At 45.7% G+C, this 15,047-nt stretch overlaps 1 protein-coding gene across 1 annotated transcript; it reads right to left on the bottom strand.

Moving 5' to 3' along the window:
• Positions 1-634: 634 nt before the first annotated feature.
• On the bottom strand, positions 635-8,053 carry LOC306919162 (E3 ubiquitin-protein ligase TRIM35-like; the record flags this gene model as incomplete). Its single annotated transcript, XM_079531993.1, has 3 exons — positions 635-695; positions 4,714-5,192; positions 6,920-8,053. The coding sequence occupies 3 exons, from the start codon at positions 8,051-8,053 to the stop codon at positions 635-637; spliced, it is 1,674 nt and encodes a 557-aa protein (XP_079388119.1).
• Between the last annotated feature and the right edge of the window lie 6,994 nt (positions 8,054-15,047).

Consider the following 15,047-nt stretch of genomic DNA (forward strand, 5'->3'; position numbering starts at 1 on the left):
AATATGTGTTCAGTTTCAGCTCAGAACGGAGACTTCCCGCGCTGGGGCGACTACCCGGAGAAGAGGGATCTGGGCTACATCAAAGACCTGGTCCGGACCGGAGGCTGGTTCGACGGATCCAAGTGCAAGTGTCTTCCCAGCCACCGGGGGGAGCCCATGTACGCCCCGCGCTTCCTGCTGGACAACTTCCCTCAATACCGCCACCTGCTGGAGAACCCGTACATTAAGCGCAGCACACAGACGTGATGAAGACAACAGATTTGTTTTCTTACAAGTTCAATGATTTTATTTTTTAATGTTGTACCTTTTAGGCTTTAACAGCAATGAGCTGCAGGGCTCCTAAGTAAAGACAAGTCTGAGTCTGACTTTTGCTATAGTCAGATTTGAGACCTTGAAAAGGCGTTCCCTCGACTGGAGGTGGGATTGGAGGTCAACTGCTTTGGAAATCGCTATATGTTTACTCACAAGTTGACACAACATGAACTAATATAATCCAAGGTATATATATTTTTGTAGAAATCCCTCTGAAATCCTGTATGTCATTATCCTGTATAAACACAATCTGGGAAGTAATCGGCAAAACCTTAACTTGCCTCTCTCTCCTTCAGCCCTGCTCTTCCTCCTTTGTTTTCATTCATACTAACAACACAACGACAGATTCAGCTGCAGAGCCCTGAATGCGTCTGGAGAGACGACTGTAAACATGACAGAAAACATGTCAATTATGTAAGCATAACAGAACGTACAGTACACACGTACAGTAACGTCCAAGAAAATAAACACACGTACAGAACACACGTACAGTAACGTCCAAGAAAATAAACACACGTACAGTAACGTCCAAGAAAATAAACACACGTACAGTAACGTCCAAGAAAATAAACACACGTACAGTAACGTCCAAGAAAATAAACACACGTACAGTAACGTCCAAGAAAATAAACACACGTACAGTAACGTCCAAGAAAATAAACACACGTACAGTAACGTCCAAGAAAATAAACACACGTACAGAACACACGTACAGTAACGTCCAAGAAAATAAACACACGTACAGTAACGTCCAAGAAAATAAACACACGTACAGAACACATGTACAGTAACGTCCAAGAAAATAAACACACGTACAGTAACGTCCAAGAAAATAAACACACGTACAGAACACATGTACAGTAACGTCCAAGAAAATAAACACACGTACAGTAACGTCCAAGAAAATAAACACACGTACAGAACACACGTACAGTAACGTCCAAGAAAATAAACACACGTACAGTACACATGTACAGTAACGTCCAAGAAAATAAACACATGTACAGTAACGTCCAAGAAAATAAACACACGTACAGTAATGTCCAAGAAAATAAACACACGTACAGTAACGTCCAAGAAAATAAACACATGTACAGTAACGTCCAAGAAAATAAACACACGTACAGTACACATGTACAGTAACGTCCAAGAAAATAAACACACGTACAGAACACACGTACAGTAACGTCCAAGAAAATAAACACACGTACAGTAACGTCCAAGAAAATAAACACATGTACAGTAACGTCCAAGAAAATAAACAAACGTACAGTAACGTCCAAGAAAATAAACACACGTACAGTAACGTCCAAGAAAATAAACACACGTACAGTAACGTCCAAGAAAATAAACACACGTACAGTAACGTCCAAGAAAATAAACACATGTACAGTAACGTCCAAGAAAATAAACACACGTACAGTAACGTCCAAGAAAATAAACACACGTACAGTAACGTCCAAGAAAATAAACACACGTACAGTAACGTCCAAGAAAATAAACACACGTACAGTAACGTCCAAGAAAATAAACACACGTACAGTAACGTCCAAGAAAATAAACACACGTACAGTAATGTCCAAGAAAATAAACACACGTACAGTAACGTCCAAGAAAATAAACACACGTACAGTAACGTCCAAGAAAATAAACACATGTACAGTAACGTCCAAGAAAATAAACACACGTACAGTAACGTCCAAGTAAATAAACACACGTACAGAACACATGTACAGTAACGTCCAAGAAAGTAAACACACGTACAGTAACGTCCAAGTAAATAAACACACGTACAGAACACATGTACAGTAACGTCCAAGAAAATAAACACACGTACAGTAACGTCCAAGAAAATAAACACACGTACAGTAACGTCCAAGAAAATAAACACATGTACAGTACACACGTACAGAACACACGTACAGTAACGTCCAAGAAAATAAACAAAGCAAAGGACATGAAGGACAGTAAATAAATGGATAGCAGAAGGTAATGGTGTAACAATAAGGTTCCATCACCGGCTCCCCCAGAGGTAGTAACCCTTGAGCAAACAGCACTGGACTCCTAATTGCTCCCGATGAGCGGGTTTGTGCCTTTTTACCTCCTCTATGATGATTTCCTGTTTTGACTATATAGTGTATATTCGTACGTCTCTTAATGTTTTGATGAATTGAAAATGGTGGACCCTATTGTAAACAAGTTCCTCCGCCATCGATGTATGAATGCGTGTGTATAAATGAAAACAGTGCCTTTATAGACATTATTGCCTACTTTTGCTTTTAACTGTGTTTTGTGTCAACTGTTTTTAACTTGTGTACGGCGACCTTGATTCCCCTGAAAGGCACCTTATAAATACAATTATTATTATTATTATTATTATTATTATTATTATTATTATTATTATTATTATCAATATAATAATCAAATCAAATCAAACTTTATTTACAAAGCACATTTAAAAACGACTGTCATCAACCAAAGTGCTGTACAAGTCAAGGAAAAACATATAACAACAGCAATACAATCAAATAAAAACAATACATCAATGTCAAGCGGGTACATATGAATATAATAGCCACTAAGGTAAGAGGTGCTCGAAATGAAAGGTTGGAAATTAAACTGGGTTGTGATTAAAAGCTAGGTCGAAAAAATGGGTTTTAAGCAGAGACTTAAAAGTCTCAATGGACTGGGCGGATCTGATGTAGAGGGGAAGGCTATTCCAGAGCCTAGGGGCCAGGGCCTAGGGGCCAGAGCCTAGGGGCCAGGGGCTAGGGCCTAGGGGGCAGGGTCTAGGGCAGGGGTGTCAAACTGGTGATCCGCGGGCAATCTGCGGCCCGCCGACAGGTCCAAAGCGGCCCGCGACGAGTCCACGACACGAAAAGTGAATTACCACTACCTCTAAGCCAGTGCAAGGCTTGCTTCTCTAGCGTGCAAGCTTCTCCCCCACCTCTCCCGAGCGTCTTAATTGCTGCAGCTGTGAACAATGCCCAGTTAAGTACCAAGAATTTGTGGAATGCAGCTCTCTCTCGCTCTCCCTGGTTTGAGCGTAGCGCATGCACCGTCATTGATTGAAAAAAACAATTCTCTCTCTCTCTCTCTCTCTCTCTGGTTTGAGCGTAGCGCAGTCAATGATTAAAAAAAAAAGAGAAGCAGCAGACAGGTGTTGTCGTGAAACTATTGTAAAAGCAGCAGTCTCTCTGCTGCTCAAAAAATTGCTGCCGCATCAAAGCCGTATTCCAAAGGGGAATTTATCAGAGAGTGCATGCTGGCCATCGACAATCTTTTGTCTAATAAAGACATCGGACATGGCCTGCCCTACCACACAGAGGTATGAAGGCTGAGCAGAGGAGCTGTGTTGAGACGTTTTTTTTTTCTGTTACATGCAGAAATCGGACAATTCATGAAGGATGCAGTTGGATGACCCAGACTGGGTTCATGATCTGGCATTTTTTGTGGATATAACAGACAACATGCAAACGCAGCATTGCGGGGCTAGGGCCTAGGGGCCAGGGGCTAGGGCCTAGGGGCCAGGGGCTAGGGCCTAGGGGCCAGGGGCTAGGGCCTAGGGGCCAGGGGCTAGGGGGCAGGGGCTAGGGCCTAGGGGCTAGGGGCTAGGGCCTAGGGGGCAGGGCCTAGGGGCCAGGGGCTAGGGCCTAGGGGCTAGGGCCTAGGGGCCAGGGGCTAGGGGCCAGGGGCTAGGGCCTAGGGGCCAGGGGCTAGGGGGCAGGGCCTAGGGGCCAGGGGCTAGGGCCTAGGGGCCAGGGGCTAGGGGCCAGGGTCTAGGGGCCAGGGCCTAGGGGCCAGGGGCTAGGGGGCAGGGCCTAGGGGCCAGGGGCTAGGGCCTAGGGGCCAGGGGCTAGGGGGCAGGGCCTAGGGGCCAGGGGCTAGGGCCTAGGGGCCAGGGGCTAGGGGCCAGGGTCTAGGGGCTAGGGCCTAGGGGGCAGGGCCTAGGGGGCAGGGCCTAGAGGCCAGGGGCTAGGGGGCAGGGCCTAGGGGCCAGGGGCTAGGGCCTAGGGGCCAGGGGCTAGGGGGCAGGGCCTAGGGGCCAGGGGCTAGGGCCTAGGGGCCAGGGGCTAGGGGCCAGGGTCTAGGGGCTAGGGCCTAGGGGGCAGGGCCTAGGGGGCAGGGCCTAGAGGCCAGGGCCTAGGGGCCACAGTAAAAGCACGGTCTCCCCTGGTTTTAAGTAGGGCTGTTTTGGGGGTCAGTAGTGAGAGGTATGCTGACCTTAGGGCTCTGATCGGCTTGTGGTGTTGAAGAAGTTCTGCCAAGTAAGAGGGGGCGGGGCCAGTCCATTGAGGGATTTAAAAGCAATTATCAACATTTTAAAATCAATTCTAAATTTGACAGGTAGCCAGTGGAGTGAGGCCAAGCCAGGGGAGATATGGTCGCGCTTTTTTGTGCCTGTGAGGAGGCGTGGCCTGTGAGGAGGCGTGACCTGTGAGGAGGTGTGGCCTGTGAGGAGGCGTGGTCTGTGAGGAGGCGTGGCCTGGCCTGTGAGGAGGCATGGCCTGTGAGGAGGCGTGCGGCAGCGTTTTGTGCCTGTGAGGAGGAGGCGTGTGGCAGCGTTTTGTGCCTGTGAGGAGGAGGAGGCGTGTGGCAGCGTTTTGTGCCTGTGAGGAGGAGGCGTGCGGCAGCGTTTTGTGCCTGTGAGGAGGAGGCGTGTGGCAGCGTTTTGTGCCTGTGAGGAGGAGGCGTGCGGCAGCGTTTTGTGCCTGTGAGGAGGAGGCGTGTGGCAGCGTTTTGTGCCTGTGAGGAGGAGGCGTGCGGCAGCGTTTTGTGCCTGTGAGGAGGAGGCGTGTGGCAGCGTTTTGTGCCTGTGAGGAGGAGGCGTGCGGCAGCGTTTTGTGCCTGTGAGGAGGAGGCGTGTGGCAGCGTTGTGCCTGTGAGGAGGAGGCGTGCGGCAGCGTTTTGTGCCTGTGAGGAGGAGGCGTGCGGCAGCGTTTTGTGCCTGTGAGGAGGAGGCGTGTGGCAGCGTTTTGTGCCTGTGAGGAGGAGGCGTGTGGCAGCGTTTTGTGCCTGTGAGGAGGAGGCGTGTGGCAGCGTTTTGTGCCTGTGAGGAGGAGGCGTGCGGCAGCGTTTTGTGCCTGTGAGGAGGAGGCGTGCGGCAGCGTTTTGTGCCTGTGAGGAGGAGGCGTGCGGCAGCGTTTTGTGCCTGTGAGGAGGAGGCGTGCGGCAGCGTTTTGTGCCTGTGAGGAGGAGGCGTGCGGCAGCGTTTTGGTACATAAATGAAGTACATAAATGAAGTACATAAATTAAACAGTGCCTCATAGTCAAAATAATTGTGTAGCTCAGTCGGTAGAGCTCTCGCCTTTTGGACCACGAGGTCATGGGTTCGATCCCGGGCAGCGCAAACTTTTCACTTGAACACAAAGGTTATCACAACTTCAAAATACACTTCTATGTAGAATATAGCCATGGCACCTAGGGCCATGACACATAACCTTCAGTGATTACTGGCTAAATGCTATGCTATTGAGTCGACTTAATTCAATAATAGTTAAACTCCACTTCCACCAAAGGAGGGTGCTGTTGTTATTATATTATTCAGAACAGCATGGAATACGATATGTACGTCACGATACCAATGCCCTGTCAATGCCGAGCACAATGCGATTGTAGCATTACGCGGAGGCGGGGATTGAACCCAGGGCTCCCACTCGCCAGACCAACGCACAACCTACCGTGCCAATAGGGCTGAGCCCGAGGGCTGTTGCGGGCTGGGTCTTGGCTGGGGGGAGGGGCTACAGGGCTGTTGTGGGCGGGGTCTTGGCTGGGTCTACACACACACAGGACTTAATTAGACACAGGATAATAAGGCACAGGTGAAATCAAAATGCAATCAACACTTGGATAGGCAGTGGCAGTCAAAGTGTTAAGACATTTATTGTTTTGTAAAATGTCATCTTTTTGTGTTAACATTTTCTGTCTGGATGATTTTGAAAGACTTGAATTTTATAGGAATCCTTTTTAGCGGATTTCATACGCAAAGACAGAATGTTCTGTGTGTTTTTGAATGAGCTTTATTTTATTGTATTGTCCACACAAAGCGCGTGAGCACGCGCATCCACACACACACACACACACACACACACACACACACACACACACACACACACACACACACACACCGATGGCGGAGGAAAACATGCAAGGCACCAACCTGCTCATCAGGAGCAATTAGGGGTTGAGTGTCTTTGCTCAGGTTTGGAAGTGCTCGTTAGATATCACTCAACAGCCCTGCTACCACCTGTTAGATATCACTCAACAGCCCTGCTAACACCTGTTGTGAATGTGCACATAATGCAGGAGGCAGCAGGAGATTGCTTTACTGAAAACGAGTGCTTCCAAACTCCAATACTTAGAAACAAAATCACCTACATGGAATTTCTTGACAGGAAGTAGCTCATAAAAAGTGGATTTTTATGAAACAAACACTTTGCAGATAGAAAGAGGATAAGCTTTTCGTACAGCTGCAATGTTGATGAGTTTGACGTTGTTTAGTACATTAGTTAGTTAGCACCTTGCTGGCAAGATGGCCGTGGTCTGAATATTGTCAAGAGAACTGCCGCTCTGCCTCTTATTTGACACACAGACCCTCCTGGGTTACCCTCCTGATTACACAGACCCTCCTGGGTAACATCTTCAGAGGAACAGTAGCATCCTTACTATAAAGGTATGGAAAGAGTCTCTCGGTGAAAGTGTGCGTGAAGGTGTGCAGGTGTGTGTTCGTCTCTGGATCGGAGAAAGCCAGCGTTCCCCTGGTCCAGTCCAGTTGGACTCTGATCACCGAGTGGCCGTCTTTGTGGTCAACGGGGGACCTTATTGAGAAGCCCGCCTGTCTGGAGGCTGCTCTGTAGTCGCTGTCGCCGTCTAAACGTATTCTCCAGTACTGACCCGAACCGTCTCCCTTCCGAATGTAGGACTCCGCTAACACGCCTACTGACCAGCATCTGTTTCCCCGGACCCCGACGTCCCAGCTGTGAGTCCCCGAGTCGTAGCCCTCGGAGCCCAGGACGTAGCCGTGGTGGTCGAACCTCTCTGGGTTTCCAGGAAGCTGCCGTCTCTCTCCACGTCTCACGCTGGTCAGATCGTCGGACAGGATGCACTTTGGGAAGGCGGTGTTGGGGTCCAGGATGACGGGCGTGTAGGAGACCATGTCCTTCATCTTGTCCCAGACTCTGAAGGTCAGGTTGCCCAGGTGTTTGGCCTCGTCTATCAGCGCTCCCGAGGCCAGCTGTGGGCGCCGCAGGGTGAGCCGGACTCTTTCCACCGTGGCCCTGTAGTTGTGCAGAGATAAGATGTGTTCGGCCCTCAGCTCCCCCTGTATGGCTCCCATTGTGTCCGACATGGTTGATATCTCTCTGTTCAGACCCTCGATCTTCTTCTTCATGGTTTGACTCTTCTGCTGCTCTTCCTCCCTCAGCGCGGCGATCCTGGCCTCCTCTTCCTCTTGTAGAAACCGATGAAGCTTCTTAAACTGTTCCTTAATCTTCCACTCCGTGTCCTGGGTCTGGATCTTGATGTGTTCCGCTGCTTGATCACAGCTTGTTTTAACTTCATTAAAGACCTTCAGTTTATCCTGTAAGACCGTCAGTGATTCCTGGAGGACAATCACCTCGGAATCCAGGAAGGTCTCGGACAGGTTCCTCAGAGCCCGGTTACAGGGCGGGTCACCCGTTGGACATCGTTTCTTACAGACCGGACATTGCTTTATGTCCTTATCCTTCCACCATGCCTGCATACATCTTTTACAGAAGTGGTGGCTACATGGAAGGAGAACAGGGTCTTTAAATATGTCACGACACACAATACAGGAAAAATCATCTTCTGAAAAAGTCGGTTTCCGTTTTCTTAGACAGGAAGCCGTTCGGTCCAGAAGCTATACCCGACAGTCTGTTCAAGAGAGGGAGTGGGTCAGTCAACTGGTGTTCATTTAAGATTGATCTAACTTTCAATCCTGGTTCTTGTTAGAGTTCCACTCGGCTGAGTGAGGAGCAGGTTGGGTATTAATCTGCTCAACTGACACAGAGAGATTCATCTACTAGGCTGACAGAGTGAGGAGCAGGTTCAGGTTGGGTATTCATCTGCTCAACAGACACAGAGAGATTCATCTACTAGGCTGACAGAGTGAGGAGCAGGTTCAGGTTGGGTATTCATCTGCTCAACTGACACAGAGAGATTCATCTACTAGGCTGACAGAGTGAGGAGCAGGTTCAGGTTGGGTATTCATCTACTCAGCTGACACAGAGAGATTCATCTACTAGGCTGACAGAGTGAGGAGCAGGTTCAGGTTTAAGTCAGGCTTAAGTCAGGTTTAAGGTATTAAGTCCTGTAGAAGCTGGTTTAAGTCAGGTTTAAGGTATTAAGTCAGGCTTAAGTCAGGTTTAACCCTTAGAAGGTGAAAGACGCCAATTGGCGTCATTGCTTACATTCCGTAAGAGATCAATGACGCCAATTGGCGTCTTTCTCGTTTTGTATTAATCTAAACATATTAATGTCCCCCGGAGCGCTGTATAAAATCCTGAGCTTATATTTCAACTCCATTACCCAGAAAACCCGTGTCACGTGACACACGTGTATGCTTTCCTATTGGAAACGGACGCCCAGCCCCCAGTGAACAGGGGGGTTGGTTGACTCCTCCGAGGTGGGCACTGGAGGAAGAGTTTTTCAGCCAGGTTTGCAGTCGCCGCAAAAAAAACAATCTGAAAAGTGAAAAAATGATCCATCCGTGTCCAGTGGCATTCTCCAGTCCCAGACCGTTGGCCGGGCTGCAACATCCACCCTAGCGGATTACACGTGTGCAATGTTTTTTCTTCTCCCCACCGGAGTTACCACCAAGGCTGATGCCTTCGCTAAAAGGTAATTTTATTGTATTCGAAAATGCCCTAATATGACATGTCTAGTAAGACGATCCCTATATTTGGCCCGAGCCGACCTAGTGCTGATATCAGATAGATGTGGTAGAACCATATATGGATAGATCTAACTGGTTTAGTCATCGTGACAGGCATAGTCGGAGAATATATAACAAGGGTCGGTACTATAGGTGATCGACGTAGCTAACAAGAACATCTGATCAAATGAATGTATTGTACTGTGTCTTTGTGGGCCGAATCGTGGCATCGTGGCATACAAATAGATGTTTGTATAATTAGTATCACGATAAAATAATATGGCGACGTTAGAATGACACCACCAATGAGTGATCGCGGGTAATGTAGCTGCCCAGCGTATATCCAGCACCATCGCGTCACCACATTCCACTGGCTGTTGGCTAGTAGTAGTTGCTAACAAACACTGCACAAATGGTACTGGCTATTGGCCGGGCCACAAGCCCGGGCAATAGCCAGTACCAATGTTGCTGGATGATTGCGACGCAATGGTGCTGGATATACCCTGGGCAGCTAGCTACATTACCAGCGATCACTCATTGGTGTTTCATTCTAACGTCGCCATATTATTTTATCGTGATACTACTTATACAAGCATCTATTTGTATTTGTCATGCCACGACTCGGCCCACAAAGACACTGCACAATAAAATCATTGATCGCCAGCAGCCGGGTAAAACGCCATGTAATAGTAGCGTGCACTGACTACAGCTAAAATGTTTATTTATTTTTATATATTTAGAACTGGCATCAGATGAGGAGGAGGAGGATGAAGAGTCAAGACTGCGATGGCGTTCTCCGACACTGAACCGGATTCATTCATTCATTCATTTCAGGGGGGGGTAGTTTTTGGGTGTTTTTTTTATTTAGCCTACTCACACATAACCTGACTCCGCCAGATGGGGCAGCAGAGAGTACACTGGGTTCCCCCCTCCTGCTCCCATCTGGGAACTCTCAGGCAGACTTGATGCCCGGCCACAAAACGGCCTGGCCAATCAGCAGCAGCTAGAAGCGAAGTTGCTCACAAAACGGCCTGGCCAATCAGCAGCAGCTAGAAGCTAGAAGCTGCTGCTAGAAGTTGCTAGAAATAAAACATTACGATAAAAACGAATGGTAAATGAATGAACCATATGAATAAAAGTTTTTTTTAAAAATACTATAATTGTCCGTAGAAAATGACTGACTTACATGCACTCCCGATGGACAGGAAGAAAACACAGGGGTGATATCCCAACAGGAAGTCCCCCTTAGTCCCGCCTCCTACATTGTGCAAGTGAAGAATTACGCAACTCAAAACGTTTTCGGAAGCTGTCTGATCACATATATTGTTGAAGGGCAACATCATTCATTGAAATGCTGTGATCAAGCTCTATTGGTTTGTAATTTTTTATATAAGAGTGATGTCAAAGCACAACCAGGACACACTGGTGACATCACTGCTGTGAGACTCAGCATGGGGTTCAGTGTCTGCTTGTAGCGTACTAGCTGTAGTTGTGGTTTACTAACTGTTGTAGTGGTGTACTCACTGTAGTTTGTAGTATACTATAGTGTCCTAAATGCTATCTAATAGAGGGTATGCGTGTGACATCATCATCAAACCCGGAAGTTATGCAGGAATGCCTACTGACTGGCAAAAAACTACTTTCTGGTGTTGACAACCCATGCATCCAAACAGAAAAGTCCTATCTGATTGCATTAAACAACGTTAAACAATGTTAAACTCACTTTGCATGTTGCTTTGCCACTCGATTTGCCACTCGATGTGCCATTCACTTTAAGGATGCGCATACCCTCTATAAGCCCCTGTGTATATCTCAACTAGAAGTTTAGTTAGTTGTAGCATTGTAGTTGATAGCCGCACCTGAATTGACAGGATGTGTCAGTGTGGGAGAGCTGAGACAAGGGTAACAGGGATTCAGTTACCTGGATGGTGTACAGATCGCACAGGACTTGCACTTGATGAATGGTCGGGCTAGGTGTAGGGCACCAGATGCTTGAACCTAGATGCATTCCATATTTCAATGTGCTTTGATGTTTTGTACGGTTGGGTGGTAAAAGGATAGCCCTCGGCCTTTAACCATATAACACAAGATGTTCCGCTACTAAAACTTATTGGAGGAAGTGTTTCCTCTGTCAAACAGATACAAAAGAGGAGTTGAAGTCTCCCCGTATTTCAGGCAATCAACCTGTTGCCCATCATGTTAGACTCATCCAGATTGGATGATGGAGGTGGCAGTGAAGATACATTGAAGCAAAACAGTACAAAGTTAGTTAGTACCAAAAAGTACCAAAATTGCCAAATGTTTAGCAACTGAAACTCCAGTGTTCCACTAAGAGAGCAGCTGAAATTCAGAATGATCCTGGTGAAGGACATGCAAAAATTCGAAGAGTGCAGCGGATGTGATCTCCCCCCCATCGAAGCCCTGTATGACGATCGTTGTGTCAGCAAAGCTCTGGAATTATGAGGGACCCAAGCCATCCCAACCGCAGAGATGCTTGCGGATGCTGCCACATGGAGAACGTTTTCAGTTTCAAAGCCACTGGAAATAGACTGCAAATAAGCTTCTTTCCCCAAACAATCAGATACATGAACGAACTGATAAGAACCAGGGCGAAAGTTTACCTAACTTTGTATACATGTATGTTACTATTTTTCTAGCACTCTTTATTCTATCCCTTTTTTTGCTGTGCTTGCTGTGTTTTTTGTTGTTTGCCATCTATGCCGCTGCATTGTCTGTAAGGAAGCCAAACTAAAATAAGTTTTACTCTTATGTAGCCTACCTGTCCTGTAAACAAGATGTAACAATAAAGTCCAACCTTGAACATTGATCTAGGTTCAAGCACCTGGTGCCCTACACCTAGCACGACCGTTCATCCAGTGCCATTTAAGTCCTGTGCAATCTGTACACCATCCAGGTAACTGAAGTACCGTTACCCTTGTCTCAGCTCTCCCACGCTGGCACATCTTGTCAATTCAGGTGCGGCTATCTAACTACAATACTACAACTAACTAAACTTCTAGTGGAGATATATACAGGGGCGAATTAGCATTAGGACACTAAAGTATACTACAACAAACTACAGTGAGTACACCACTACAACAGTTGGTAAACCACAACTACAGCTAGTACGCTACAAGCCGACACTGAACTGACCCCCATGCTGAGTTTCACAGCAGTGATGTCACCAGTGTGTTCCTGGTTGTGCTTTGACATCACTCTTATATAAAAAAAAAATACAAACCAATAGAGCTTGACCACAGCATTTCAATGCATGATCAATGAATGATGTTGCCCTTCAACAATATCTATGATCAGACAGCTTCCGAAAACGCTAATTTTGAGTCACGTAATAGCTGCATCTTGCAAACTGGCGGCCATATTGGAATTAAATTCCAACACCATTGAGTTTTTACAGTCAGAATACATTCATGTTGATGTTTGGATCATTAACACATTTAAATTTTACTTCGAAAACCTTTTTGTTGTTTGTTTTTTTTGCATTTGACGAGGCGGCCATCTTGAAAACTGGCAGCCATATTGGATTTTCAGCTGGATAACGTGCTTTTCATAGAAAGTACATCCTGGACATCATGTGTGCCAAATGTGGTGCTTGTACCACCAAGTGAAAGATTCTTATGGAATATTGACTTAATCTGCCCCATCTTTTTGTTTAATTCCCATTGTATCATCATAATATTCAATCATTTTGATTTGCTAAATGCAGAATTCTCATACTCAGAAACATACATTTCGATGTATAGGCCATCACAATAGGATTATTCAATCAAACTATAGTTCAAACACTGTTTAAAACCATTTTGAAAGGCGGCCATCTTGAAAAATGGTGGCCATTTAGTTTTTTCAAGTGGACAACGTACTTTTCTGAGAGAGTAGGTTCTGAAGCACTTGTGTGCCACATTTGGCAAACGATCGTTTCAGTAATCTGCTCCACTACTTGGACAAAGGCGGAGGACAGACAGAATCGTGCACACACGCACGCACGCACGCACGCACGCTGTTTACATTACTGTAAAACACATTAAAACACTTTGTCCAAAAGGCAATCACCGTTTCCATTCAGGTCCTTGGTAGCCTGAGCTAACGCTAGACCTTTCTGGCCTAGATGGGAGGGCCGCGGCTCAGATTTACGCACCCCCACCATTGGTTCACCGATCTGTCCGTCAGCCCCTGTCTCTCCTCCCCGTGCAGCACTGTTATTGTGTCGACCAGCAGCAGAAACCACTCGTTGCTGGAGTATACCATTCTAACGGACTGTCAAAGTTATTTCCACAGAGTTGGCACACGTTGGTTTTTTTCTTAGACGGTGTGGTGGGTTCTTCAGCCATTCTCCTCATTTTCCTCGCATAGCCTCGTTTGAAGTTCCACTGGTAATGATTTCCTCACGGTGTTATTTTGAGGGGTGCACACCGCTCAGAGCCCTGACGTCACATCATTTGAAGCGACGGATAAATTAGGTCAAATGTCATTTAACCAGATGTATGATGATGAGAGCGCCCCTCACTTCACACAGGTGTGGTTTTTGAGGGGCGCCAGCCCCTCCCCTAGCCCCTCCTATATACAATGTTTGTGTTTAGGTCAATGTTTGTTTTAAAAACGCCCTTGACAATGAAGAGAAATTAATGTTTGTTTAGTCACTAACACAAACATTAAATCCCATTAACGATAAAGAGAATTTAATGTTTGTTTAGTCACTAACACAAACATTAAATCCCATTAACGATAAAGAGAATTTAATGTTTGTTTAATCACTAACACAAACATTAAATCCCATTAACGATAAAGAGAATTTAATGTTTGTTTTGACACCGTTTGCTTTGACATCATCATTACATCATGCACCTAATCATTACCTTACATCATCATTACATCACCTAATCATAGCAACATTGAAAAAAGGAACATTTATAGTTGCTCCAAGCTATACTGAATTCCCTCCTCGATGTTGTAAGATGAAATGATGCCCCTCACTTCACATGGGTGTGATTTTTTAAATAAGGACCCTCCCCCCACACCCTGACAAACATTTGGAATTTTAGGAGTTGAGGTTTTACATTTAGTTCATTCAGTTCCACAGATAAATATTGTTAAAATATCCCATCAGCTATTTTCACAAATTTCAAGTTAATTTAAATAAAACATGTAATTATTATGTGTAATTTTTTGTAACAGATTATTTGTATGGTGCGGTAGGATAGGATATTGCAACAATCAATCTATCTATCTATCTATCTATCTATCTATCTATCTATCTATCTATCTATCTATCTATCTATCTATCTATCTATCTATATATCTATCTATCTATCTATCTATCTATCTATCTATCTATCTATCTATCTCCCTCCATCCATCCATCCATCCATCCATCCATCCATCCATCCATCCATCCATCCATCCATCCTCTTTCCACAGATACATCTGCTCCAGTAGGTGGCAGTGTTGCTTCATGCAGGGAGAATATTGTTTACACAGTTCTACACTTCCAAGGAGTATGTTGGAGAAGGAGAGGTCAGGTGCAGTAGTTGTGAGCTTGTAGATCGGCAATTAAATAAATGTGGAGATTGGACAGCAAATTACCGTGTGCTTTTGTTTTAGTCATTAGTTTTAATTCGTTTTTATATATATAAAATTGCATTGAGTTTTAGTCATCTGAAATTATCTAATTGTAGTCTCATTTTAGACTTGCCCCTGAACATAACAGGAAAAAAACTAATTAAAACAGTTTTTTCCACAAATAAATACAAATCTAAACGACCGCATAGACTTTATGTTAAAAAAGCATTAAAAACTAAATTAAAACATACCGTAGCCTCCCTTCCAG

This window comes from Electrona antarctica (assembly GCF_951216825.1).
Source record: "Electrona antarctica genome assembly, contig: scaffold_128, whole genome shotgun sequence".
Classification (NCBI taxonomy): Eukaryota; Metazoa; Chordata; class Actinopteri; order Myctophiformes; family Myctophidae; genus Electrona; species Electrona antarctica.